The sequence below is a fragment of the Pelophylax lessonae genome (genome assembly GCF_965119305.1).
Source record: "Pelophylax lessonae genome assembly, chromosome: 4".
NCBI classification, from domain to species: domain Eukaryota; kingdom Metazoa; phylum Chordata; class Amphibia; order Anura; family Ranidae; genus Pelophylax; species Pelophylax lessonae.
Window position 1 is genome coordinate 46973370 of NC_138771.1, and position 12738 is coordinate 46986107.

General features: G+C 45.4%; 1 protein-coding gene across 4 annotated transcripts in view; it reads right to left on the bottom strand.

Moving 5' to 3' along the window:
* NTRK3 (neurotrophic receptor tyrosine kinase 3) overlaps positions 1–12738 on the bottom strand; it is a 1045167-nt gene that overhangs the window by 725048 nt on the left and 307381 nt on the right. For all 4 annotated transcript variants that reach the window (XM_082254695.1, XM_082254693.1, XM_082254694.1 and 1 more), the window contains exon 3: positions 2256–2330. In XM_082254695.1, the coding sequence (XP_082110821.1) occupies positions 2256–2330 (75 nt within the window). The remainder of the gene's footprint in view (positions 1–2255; positions 2331–12738) is intronic.

Genomic DNA, 12738 nt, shown 5'->3' on the forward strand with positions numbered 1-12738 from the left:
GTGGGCCTGACACACAGTGGCAGGCAACTGCAATTATATTAAAGGGTAAAAATTAAATGACTTTTTTATCTGCAAGGTACTGTGCCACCCGATATGAGTGGTGTGCACACAGTACAGTCTGTATATATATATAGAAAAAAATAAATAAAAGCAGACTGATATACCAGCCCTAAAAAGGGCTTTTTGTGGTGCTGTCAGGATGCTGTCCTTACAGCAGGAGTGGACACATTGCCCTAGCTAATGATTTCCCTATTGATTCAGCAGCAGCACTCTCCCTGCTCTAACTAACTCTGCAGCTTCAGAATGAATCTAAGATGGATGCTGTCCTTGCTTTTTTATAGGAGGTGGGAGGGTCTGGGAGGGAGGGTATGTTGATTGGCTGGAATGTGTCTGCTGACTGTGAGGTACAAAGTCAAAGTTTGCTCAATGATGATGTATAGAGGGCGGACTGAACATCGCATATGTTCGCCCGCCGAGGCGAACGCAAACAAGCGATGTTCGCCGGGAACTGTTCGGTGAATAGTTCGGGACATCTCTATTTACAATCACTTTAATTTACCCAAAAGCTAAATTCCAGGTATGGGTATTTTTGCATGGTTAGAATAGTCCAGCTTGAACCAATGTAAGTTTGAATATTGCATACTTAGCTGATTCCTGTGTAAGTGGAAAATCACTTTAGTAGTCACCACTATTACAGTAATTCTCACCTTCTTCTAGATTGCTTTAAAAGAGGCTGCCCTGGTGCATAGAAAACATAGTAGGTCACTTGTTTCGCATGATTGCCACTTAGAGAGTGCTTTGCATTTTCTCAATGGATGCAAAACATTCTCTGATTGGAAGAAGTAGAGCTTTAAGGAGGTGGTGTCATGATCTCCACCTCGTCTGATCAGAGTACGCCTTGTATTCATTAAGAAAAATACAGGTGCCCTTTGAATGATGCCTGTGCCAAGAGAGTGACCCCTTTGGATACTGTGCAGCATGGAAGCTACTTGGAAAGAGATCTGGAAGACAATGAGCATCATTGTAGTAGTGGTGCAAACATGACAACTTCACTAAAAAGGGTTGCTTCTCCCAGTATAATATAAAACTATTTTTTTTGGATTTGGACATCTTCATCTATCTCAGATTTTAGTATACATGCATATGACCAAACCTGCCACCTCTGAATGTTCAGACAAGAATCACTGTAAGGGACTGATCTGATCCAGAGAGAGCACAATAATCTGGAGTCTGGCAGTAACTCTTCCTGCTAAATCACCTGAGATGTTGGGCAGCTCTCTTCTGATCTGTTAGTTAATCTTACCTTGTTTTTCATGAACCTTGAACTCTTTGCCCCTCTTATGAACTTTCTCCCCTGTAAACTGATTTAAGCCATATCTCTGCAATTCCTGTTTGCCCGATTATTGTGCTCTCTTCAGCCAATAGCTCACTCTTGTTTCTCCTGCTGCCATCCATATCTTCGCTGTCACTGACCTTTGACTTGTTCCTCCACTACACTTCTGCTTGATCTCAACCTGCAACCACTTGTTACTGACTTTTGGCTTGTTTACTGACTACACTTCTGCTTATCTCTACATGCTATATCTGCTACTGAACTCCAGCCTTCTCACATCCCAGTGGGGTGATCATGAGGACCAAGACCTGGTACTAACATGCAGCAAAACACATCTCCACTATCAGGAGCTCTGGTGAACATTAGTTAGTGCTTAGACTTCGCACCTCGGGTGAACCCGTGTCACCCATTAGGGTGACTTGCTGCTGCATGTATGCAGCTGATTGGTGGGAGCCTCTCTATAACTATAGCTACTGGTCTCCGAGCATGACTCCTGACCATGACAATCACATTTCTTGACCCTAGTTGACAAACACACATATTCATACCTACAGTCCATCAATTTAAATTAATGGCACATGGTTTAGCACAGCAATCATCTACACACCATGTACAAGGCCTAAATATTAGCAGAATACTTCTAGTCGGCAACTTAGCTCAGACATATGCAGGTGCAAAGGAGGCTGGTAGATTAATTAGGCACAAAGTCACACCTGTATCTCGCATCACTGGTTTATAGAGGTTTATATTGAACTCTCATTGACCAAAGCTGAAGATGCAATAATGTTTCAGAAAGAAAAAAAGTTAAAACTTGAGAATATGTTATAAAGATTTAGCTAAAATGTTATGACATTTCCATATCTGATACATTTGTTTTTGTCAAATACGTTGTATTATCTAAATAGGCAGGTTTGGCACTCACAGCCTTTGGAGTCCAGTGTAAAGTTCCATGTCCACCGCATTCAATGTGTGTAATCCTTTCCAGTTCTCTATTTCTCTGTAAAGAAAAAAGCAGGTGGATATTAGCAAAAGGTTGCTGCATGACAATACAATGTTTATGTACTGATGTAGTACTATTTATAGAAAGAAGATAATTGATTCAGTTCAGCATATTGCCAGGGATTAGGAAGTCACACACGTTACTGAAGACTGACCAGATCAACTAATTAATCAAAGACGCTAATTAACAAGACGTATGGATGAACTTCTGCTGCCTGCTTGAAAGAGAAGCCAAGTTAGGACTTGGCCATACACATTGTCTAATGGTTAGAGGGGTCAAATCAACAATTGCTTTTGAATATATTGGCAAGAAAAGTTGGAAGAGCGGGATGGAAAATATTTCTCAAACAAATGGAATTCTAACTGTGAATGTGGTTTTTGTTCATGGAAAATTGTACATATTGAGGTTCATTTACTTGAACTGAAGAGTGCAAAATCTGGTGCAGCTTTGCATGGTAGCCAATCAACTTCTAACTTCAGCTTGTTCAATGAAGCTTTGACAAAAAAACTTGGAATCTTATTGGTTTCTGTGCAGAGCTGTACCACATTTTGCACTCTCCAGTTTTAGTAAACCAACCCATTGTAATGAAACCGGTTATGTCTGGGAATCCATTCAAATAGCAGGTCTTAATGAAATGTTAAGGGCTCTTAAATGAAATTAGTTGAATTAAAGATGGCAAGAAAGCATGTTCTCAGAATGATTTTTCTACAAACATTTGAACAGAGCCATGCACCATATACAGCCATGTACGGCCAACTTAAATGGTAGCTGTTGAGAAATGATGGGACCCCCTTAGGAAGGCAATTTATGAGAAATCACATAGACCATTCCATGCCTTTGAGTTTATTCAGTGAATTAAACAGAGTTTCTGTTTGATAATTAAACAGAGTTTCCGATCGAAAGTTGATAGAATTGCAAAAGGACAAAAGTGCACTGATAACTTGATGGACCACAGAGAGTAGCTTTTTCTGAACTGAGTACCAAGGCACAGCATCAGACACCCAGGAAACAAACAGCTCAGAGCTAAACCTCATCAGTTCCCAGTACTATAATCAAAATAATAAAAAAGTTAACCAAAATAAAAAGTACGAAACATGTACAAATCCCCCCCAAAAAAAAATAAAAAATAGGCAGACTCAATAAACCACTTGTTTTTTTTCGTTTTCTGCCGCCACGTTTCTATGTTTCTAAAACAAGTTGCTGCATCATTAAAGTTTCTGCTACGGCTATACATAACATACACTTTGAGCATTAAAGAGTATGCAAACTCTAATAATGAACTTCTCTTATTTGATTCCCATGGTCTTTTGGTATGGTATACAGGGTGCTGTTAGAAATCATGAAGCCCCATACTGCCTACCTTACAGGGCCCCAAGAGCCCCCCCCCCCACCACCCCACCAGAAAAAAAATCAAATTATATTTTCACAAAAAATACACTAAAATCATTATTAATTTACATATTTAAATGCATGTTTTTACCCACGGTACCAATAAAAGTAATTTTAATTTTATAAAGGTTAAGTAAACATTATGGGAACAGCAATACTGTACCTTCTATTGCTGACCTAATATGTAAGGGTGTCAGCTCCGGGTTGCCATTGTCATCTTGACTTTACAACCATGTGGGTCACTGACCAGGAACAGACTTTTCAGACTTCACTGGCTACATAATCAGTTTTGGTCCTTAACTTACTAGGCAGTGAAGCCAGGACCAGAATGACAGCTCCACAGCCTATACTTTGTTAAAAATGCAGTCAATTTCATCCTCCAAATTTCTATTCTCAACGAATCAATCTCAGCTGGCTTAAAACACTTTTGGATGTGGCATCAAGTGGTGAAATATTATTAGATGGTGATCTAACAGTGGGAAGGGAGAGTTTTTAAACTAGAGCACAGAAGAGGAGAGATTAGATTAAGAGTTAATGAAGCTGTCAAGACCAAAAGAGAATGCTCATGAAATAAGTTTAGAGTCAGGAGAGAAAATTTATGTCCCCCGGAGTAAGGCAAGGAACGGTAAAAAGTGAGGAAAGAGGAAAGCATGCCGAGAGAGATGCAGAGATTCAGGAGGGTGATAGATCACACCAATATGATCAAACAAAGAGTAACAATTGTGAGGGCATGAGCTTCTAAAGATGGATCACTATGATTAAAGAATGATGAATTGCATGGTAAACTGTCTCTAACATTTAGTTTTCCCCTAAAGTATAAGCAGGGCTTTAGAACACAGTCTACATTGGAAAGGCTTAGTGCTATGGATTTAATATGTCCACATCACTCTCACTGAACCTCTAATTTCCTTATCACATACCAATCAAGAAGGGAACATTCAAGGGACTTCAAAGTCCTCCTTTGCCACCTACTACCCCCCCCTCCCCCCACTTCAATCTTCTTTTCCTACCCTTCCCTCTCCCCTACTCATCACTAAGGCCCTGTTCATATCTAGAGTTTTCAAAAAGCAGTCAGAATCGCAAAAAATCTGCCTGCAATCCCAAGATTTACTGCAATGCTGACAAAATGCAGCCCGCCTGTTCGGGCACTATAGACTTTCAATTGTACTTAAACATGGTGCGGCCTTGCTGCGATTCTTCACCTATTAATCACACTGCAACAAAACCGCATGCCGTGAAGCTCCTGCTCCTTTTTGGGCGACAAACTTCACACAATGCTATTTGCCGCAATTGCAACAAGATTTATCTCATGACAATTGCAGCAAAACTGCACCGCATTCAAGTGCCAGGAAAAATGTATGGTACCTGAACAAGTGTGCTGTGTTTTCCAGCACTGCAGTGTGATTTGGAACCGCAGGCAGAATTGCAGCGATTCTGCCTGCAATCCCAAAACGCTAGATGTAAATGGGGCCTCAAATTTTTTCTCTTTTCCTGGTTTTTAAAGCAGAAATTTATTGAAATTTACCTATAACAACTTGATAAAAAATAACATTCTTTAGCAAGGAACATACCATCCACAGTAATAATTATGCTACCAAAATTAGTATGTGTTGTAAATTGCCTCCAGCATTGTTCCTGCTTCTTCTTGCTGGGGGGTCGCCATTTTGTTGAAGCCCAAAGCAGTAACTTCCTTACTGAGAACTATCCCCTCTCCTTGGTCTCACAAAATATACATTACTTTCTATAATTGAAATGTTTGTATTTCCAGCCTTGAATGTATGTCTTAGCTCAGCTACAGGGGGAGGCTGCAGTAGCTCACAGTGCTCAGGTTCACAGATACTGGTGCAGAGGGATAAAGGAGATAACATCAGGGAAATAAGACGATGTAAGGATTGGTTTCTCTCAAACTGAAATGTTGGAAATGTTTTATTCGATCAGCTCATGCAGCCAATCAGGGGAGGATTCACCCATCCCACTTGTTTGGATTGGGGAATCAGTTAGTTTTTTTAATCAGCCCCAAAAAAACAATCCATCTATGGCCAGTCTTACATAGTATCTTTCTAGTTGACTAAAAAGCTATGTACACTTTTACCTACTGGATGAAATTGGGATTTACAAGGTTATAGTAAGTGACACCACAACCTGGATCCTAGCCTCCTCATACCAAAGTCCTTCTCTTCACATGCAGCACAACCTATGTGTTGGATGTGTTGGAGCTGGAGAGAGTCCAGAGAAGGGCAACTAAACTGATTAGGGGATTGGAGGACCTTAATTATGAAGAGCGTCTGCAATCGCTTGATTTATTTTGCCTGGAGAAGAGACGTCTGAGGGGGGACATGATAGCAATTTATAAATATCTCAATGGGGATCTCGGCATAGAAAAAAAGCTATTCAGTCGAAGGGATTGCATGAGGACTCGAGGGCATACAATGCGATTAGAGGAGAAGCGTTTTAACCTCAGGCAACGTGAGGGGGTTCTTTACTGTTAGGGCTACAAGATTGTGGAATTCTCTACCACAAGAGGTGGTTTCTGAGGGAAGTATGGTGGCTTTCAAAAGACTCTTAGACGTACATCTCAAGGATCAGAACATTCAGGGCTATGTGAGATGATTACAGCCACACACCTATACAGGTTGAACTGGATGGACTATTGTCTTTATTCAACCTCACCTACTATGTAACTATGTAACTATGTAACCTCACTAACTTTCGAACATGAGGGGAACCACACATGGTCTCAATTCAATTCTCTAATATTGTCTATTGTACACTGTTATTATGATTATGTTACCACATCACTTATATTGAAAACTTAATCAAAATGTATCAGAAATTAAAATTCATTAGTGCTGAAATCTGAATTTTCACTACACTAAATTTGGCAATATCATACATCTTGACTGGATATCATTTTATTGGTAATCTGTTTCCAAATAAGCTTTATTTGCACTTGCGGTTGGAGGGGAAGGGGGTGGAAAAAAACAAGTGCTAGAGCCATGTTTTTATTATCACAAACAAGTCCCAATGATGGCAGGGTTGGATTGGGTGATGTGGCAGCACTGACTGGCTGCTATGTTCACCCAACCTAAACTGTATGTTTTTTTGGGGGGCATAATAAAGGATATGAAGCCCCAAGCAGTAGACAAATTCAATAAGTTCATCTCACAACCATTTATGGACATTGATAACTACCGGAATTAGGGTTGAGCGGACACCTAGATGTCCGTGTTCGACGGGTTCGGCCGAACTTTAAAAAAAAGTCCGGGTCCGTGTCCCGGACTTTTACCGAACTTTTCCCGGACACCGAACCCCATTGAAGTCAATGGGGACCCGAACTTTAAGGCACTAAAATGGCTCTAAAACACCAAAGGAAAGGGCTAGAGTGCTGCAAATGGCAGCAAAACGTAATTAAGAGCATGGCAAGTGCTCTGCAAACAAATGTGGATAGGGAAATAACTTAAAACAACAAAAAAAAACAGAAAAATAAAACAATGTTCTTCTTCATCTCTGAAGGACGAGGCCCATATGGAGTAGGAGGGAGGTTGAGGTGGTGGTGGATGTGGCGGTGACATAGGCGTGCGCACAGGGTGTGCTGGGTGTGCCTAATCACCTAGGGCACATAGCATTGCCAGTGAGGAGATGGGAAAGATCTCCCTGGGACCTGCTCTGCTCTATTTCTCCTTGCCTACAGGTACATGGCCCCGATACATTACTCTCCCTGCTGGCAAACACATGCATGTGTATTTCAACTTTGGGGTGCACACCTTAATGCAATAGGCTGCGCACACCTATGGGCGGTGTAGGTGGAAGCGGCGGTGGAGGAGGACCAGGGCCGGATTAACAGCATCATGGGCTTGGTGCTGAGGATTTTGAAGGGCCTTAAGGGCCGTGCCTTGCCATGCACCCAGAGGAGGAAGGGTGCAGCCATGCATGCCTAATTCAACATGGGATGCTGTCTCTGAAGCCCATAAACACATCCATGCATCGCCAACTGTCCCTCCTTGTCCGGCCTTCACGCTGTGTGGGGAGGTTCTGAGGGTGCTGCCTGGGGAAGCGAGCATAGAAGCCAGACTTCTGTGTTTACAAGTGACAGAAGAGCGGTAACAGTGAATATGGCCAACCCGGGGCCTATATAAAAGGTAGGGGCCTGGAGCTGCAGCTCCAATAGCCCCTACATTAATCTGGCCCTGAGGAGGAGGACGAGGTAGCCAACACTGCTTCTTTTCAAAAATTTTAAATGAGGGTACACCCCAAAAGAGTGAGAAAGAGCAAAAATGGAACAATGGGTGGGTAAGGTCGGTATCCATTGCTATTCTGCATAAGGTACGGAAAAGTCCCGTGGGATCCATGCCTGGTTCATTTTAATGAACGTGAGCTTGTCCACATTGTCTCTGGACAGGCGGCTGCGCTTGTCTGTTATAACGCCCCCAGCCGTGCTAAATACCCGTTCAGATAATACACTGGCTGCAGGGCACGCCAGCACCTCCAAGGCGTAAAGGGCAAGCTCAGGCCATGTGCCCAATTTGGAGACCCAGAAGTTGAAGGGGGCAGACCCGTCATTCACTACATGTAGGCGTGTGCACACATACTGCTCCACCATGTTGGTAAAATGCTGCCTCCTGCTAAGACGTTCCATCTGAGCTGCTGGTGCTGCTGTTTGTTGTGGCGTGCTGACAAAGCTTTTCCACATTTCGGCCATGCTAACCCTGCCTTCTGAGGTGCTGGCGGTGCCCTGGTTGCGTTGGCGACCTCCTCCTCCTCCTCCTCTGCCTTGTGCTTCCACTGTGGCCCCGCTGTCAGATGGGAATGCCAGCAGCATGGCGTCTACCAGCGTGCGCTTGTACTCGCGCATCTTGCGATCGCGCTCCAGTGAGTGAATTAAGGACGGTACGTTGTCCTTGTAACGGGGATCCAGCAGCGTGGCCACCCAGTAATCAGCACAAGTTAGAATGTGGGCAACTCGGCGGTCGTTGTGGAGACACTGCAGCATGTAATCGCTCATGTGTGCCAGGCTGCCCAGAGGCGACGAAAGGCTGTCCTCTGTGGGAGGTGTATCGTCCGTGTCCTCTGTATCCCCCCAGCCACGCACCAGTGATGGCCATGAGCTGGCCTGGGTGCCACCCTGCTGTGAACATGGTTCCATCTCCTCCTCCAGCTCCTCCTCCTCCTCATCCTCCTCATCCTCCAGAACTGTGCCCCTGCTGGACAATTGCGTCCCTGGCGTTTGCGTGTGCAGGAACCCACCCTCGGAGCCCCTTGCGAATGACTGCCCTGAAAGCCTTGGAAATGTTACCTCTTCATCCTCCTCCTCCTCCTCATCCTGTGCCACATCCTCTTCCATCATCGCCCGAATTGTTTTTTCAAGGAGGCATAGAAGTGGGATAGTTAAGCTGAGAACGGCGTCATTGCCACTGGCCATGTTGGTGGAGTACTCAAAACAGCGCAACAAGGCACACAGGTCTCGCATGGAGGCCCAGTTATTGGTGGTGAAGTGGTGCTGTTCCGCAGAGCGACTCACGCGTGCGTGCTGCAGCTGAAACTCCACTATGGCCTGCTGCTGCTCGCACAGTCTTTCCAGCATGTGCAAGGTGGAGTTCCACCTTGTGGGCACGTCACATATGAGGCGGTGAGCGGGAAGGCCGAAGTTACGCTGCAGCGCTGCCAGGCGAGCAGCAGCAGGGTGAGAACGCCGAAAGTGCGCACAAACGGCCCGCACTTTCTGCAGCAGCTCTGACATATCGGGGTAGTTTTTAAGGAACCTCTGCACCACCAAATTCAGCACATGCGCCAGGCAAGGGATGTGCGTCAAACCGGCTAGGCCCAGAGCTGCTATGAGATTTCGCCCGTTATCGCACACCACCAGGCCGGGCTTGAGGCTCGCTGGCAGCAACCACTCATTTGTCTGCTGTTCCATGCTCCTCCACAACTCCTGCGCGGTGTGTGGTTTGTCCCCCAAACAGGCAAGTTGTAAAACTGCCTGCTGTCGTTTACCCCTGGCCGTGCTGAAGTTGGTGGTGAAGGTGTTACGCTGTCCGGATGAGGAGGCGGTAGAGGATGAGGAAGCGGAGTAGGAGGAGTTAGGAACAGGAGGCAAACTGAAGCGCCCTGCAATCCTCGGTGGTGGAAGGACATGCGCCAAATTGCTATCCGCCTCAGGCCCATCCGCCACTGCATTTACCCAGTGTGCCGTTAGGGAGATATAACGCCCCTGACCGTGCTTACTGGTCCACGTATCCGTAGTTAGGTGGACCTTGGCACAGATGGCGTTGCGCAGTGCACACCTGATATTTTCCCCCACTTGGTTGTGCAGGGAAGGGATGGCTTGCCTGGAAAAGTAGTGGCGGCTGGGCACGACGTACTGTGGGACAGCCACCGACATAAGGTTTTTAAAACTGTGCGTCTCCACCAGACGGAATGACAGCATTTCAAAGGTCAATAATTTTGAAATGCTGGCATTCAGGGCCAGGGATCGCGGGTGGGTAGGGGGGTACTTCCTCTTCCTCTCAAGTGTTTGGGAGATGGAAAGCTGAACGCTTCCACGGGACATTGTGGAGATGGTTGTTGGTGACCCAGGTGGTGGTGTTGCTGACAGATCGTCTGTTTGCGGGGTGGCAGGTGCCGGTATCACTACAGATGTGGCTGGAGCGGCCGAGACTGCAGCAGAAGAGGAAGCAGGATGAGCCAGAGACGTTTCTTGGTTTTGAAGGTGTGTACTCCACTGCAGCTCGTGCTTTGCACTTAGATGCCTGATCATGCAGGTTGTGCTCAGGTTGAGAAGGTTTATGCCTCGCTTCAAGCTCTGATTGCACAGGGTGCAAACCACTCGTGTCCTGTCATCAGCACATTTTCTAAAGAACTTCCACGCTAGAGAACTCCTTTGAGCTGACTTTGGTGCGCTCGTTCCCTTGCTGCGTTGGGCAGTAGCGGGCGTAGTGTCTAGGGCACGGCCGCTCCGCTTCTGCACCCTGCTCCCTCTTCTGCTGTGCTGGTGGCTCTGTGCGACCACCGCCTCTTCCTCCAAACTACTCAGTTCACCTGCATGACGTTCATTCCATGTGGGGTCGAGGACCTCATCGTCCTCCACATCATCTTCCACCCAGTCTTCACCCCTGCCCTCCTTGTCGGTCTCCACAATGCTGAACGCCGCAGCAGTTGGCACCTGCGTTTCGTCATCATCGGAGACGTGCTGCGATGATCCTTGCATGTACTCATCTTGAGAAATAAGTGGTTGGGCATCGCTGCACTCAATCTCTTCCACTTCTGGGGCAGGGCTAGGTGGATGGCCCTGGGAAACCCTGCTGACAGAGTCCTCAAAAAGAATAAGAGACTGCTGTATGGCTTGGGGCTCAGACTGCTGGCCTGATTTGCAAGGGGGTGAGGTGAAAGACGGTTGGACATTGGCTGCAGGTGCCAACTCTGACCTTTCTGCAGTAGACTGGGTGGGAGACAATGTGAAGGAACTGGAGGCACTGTCAGCAGCAAACCAATCTACTATCGCCTCAACTTGTTCTGGCCTCATCACTTCTAGGGGCGTTTGATGCCCTACCAAATACTGATGCAGGTTCTGTCGCCTACTCACACTTGAGGAAGGTGTTTCACTTGTGCGTGTAGCTGGCACAGATCGACCACGTCCTCTCCTTGCAACAGGAGCTCTACCAGCAGCACCACGACCCAGGCCACGGCCCTTATTTGACGGTCTCCTCATATTTCTGTAATTTAAGATCTTGCCCTAGAAAGGTTTTTATTGAATAGCGGAATAGGAAATATGATCCAAAGAAGTGTATGTATCTCGCACGTACAAAACCACACTAGGCCCCAATTACTATTGTTTCTACCCCTAAAAGGATGGATGAGGAGTAGGAGGAGTATGGAACAGACAGCACCCTCAAATCTTCAGAAGTATGAGATGAACCCCAAAAACTTGGAAAGGTGGATCTCACACGTACCGACACAGACTATCCCGCAATTCAATTGATCCTCAAAGGTTTTTATTGAATAGCGGAATAGGAAATATGATCAAAAAAAGTGTATGTATCTCGCACGTACACAACCACACTAGGCCCCAATTACTATTGTTTGTACCCCTAAAAGGATGGATGAGGAGTAGGAGGAGGAGTATGGAACAGGCAGCACCCTCAAATCTTCAGAAGTATGAGATGAACCCCAAAAACTTGGAAAGGTGGATCTCACACGTACCGACACAGACTATCCCGCAATTCAATTGATCCTCAAAGGTTTTTATTGAATAGCGGAATAGGAAATATGATCAAAAAAAGTGTATGTATCTCGCACGTACACAACCACACTAGGCCCCAATTACTATTGTTTGTACCCCTAAAAGGATGGATGAGGAGTAGGAGGAGGAGTATGGAACAGGCAGCACCCTCAAATCTTCAGAAGTATGAGATGAACCCCAAAAACTTGGAAAGGTGGATCTCACACGTACCGACACAGACTATCCCGCAATTCAATTGATCCTCAAAGGTTTTTATTGAATAGCGGAATAGGAAATATGATCAAAAAAAGTGTATGTATCTTGCACGTACACAACCACACTAGGCCCCAATTACTATTGTTTGTACCCCTAAAAGGATGGTTGAGCAGTAGGAGCAGGAGTATGGAACAGGCAGCACCCTCAAATCTTCAGAAGTATGAGATGAACCCCAACAACTTGGAAAGGTGGATCTCACACGTACCGACACAGACTATCTCGCAATTGAATTGATCCCCAAAGGTTTTAATTGAATAGCGGAATAGAAAATATGATCAAAAAGAAAGTGTATGTATCTCGCACGTACACCACCACACTAGGCCCCAACTACTATTGTTTGTACCCCTAAAAGGATGGTTGAGCAGTAGGAGGAGGAGTATGGAACAGGCAGCACCCTCAAATCTTCAGAAGTATGAGATGAACCCCAAAAACTTGGAAAGGTGGATCTCTCTCACACGTACCAACACAGACTATCCCCCAATTTAACTGATCCCCAAAGGTTTTTGATTAAATAGCGGAATAGAA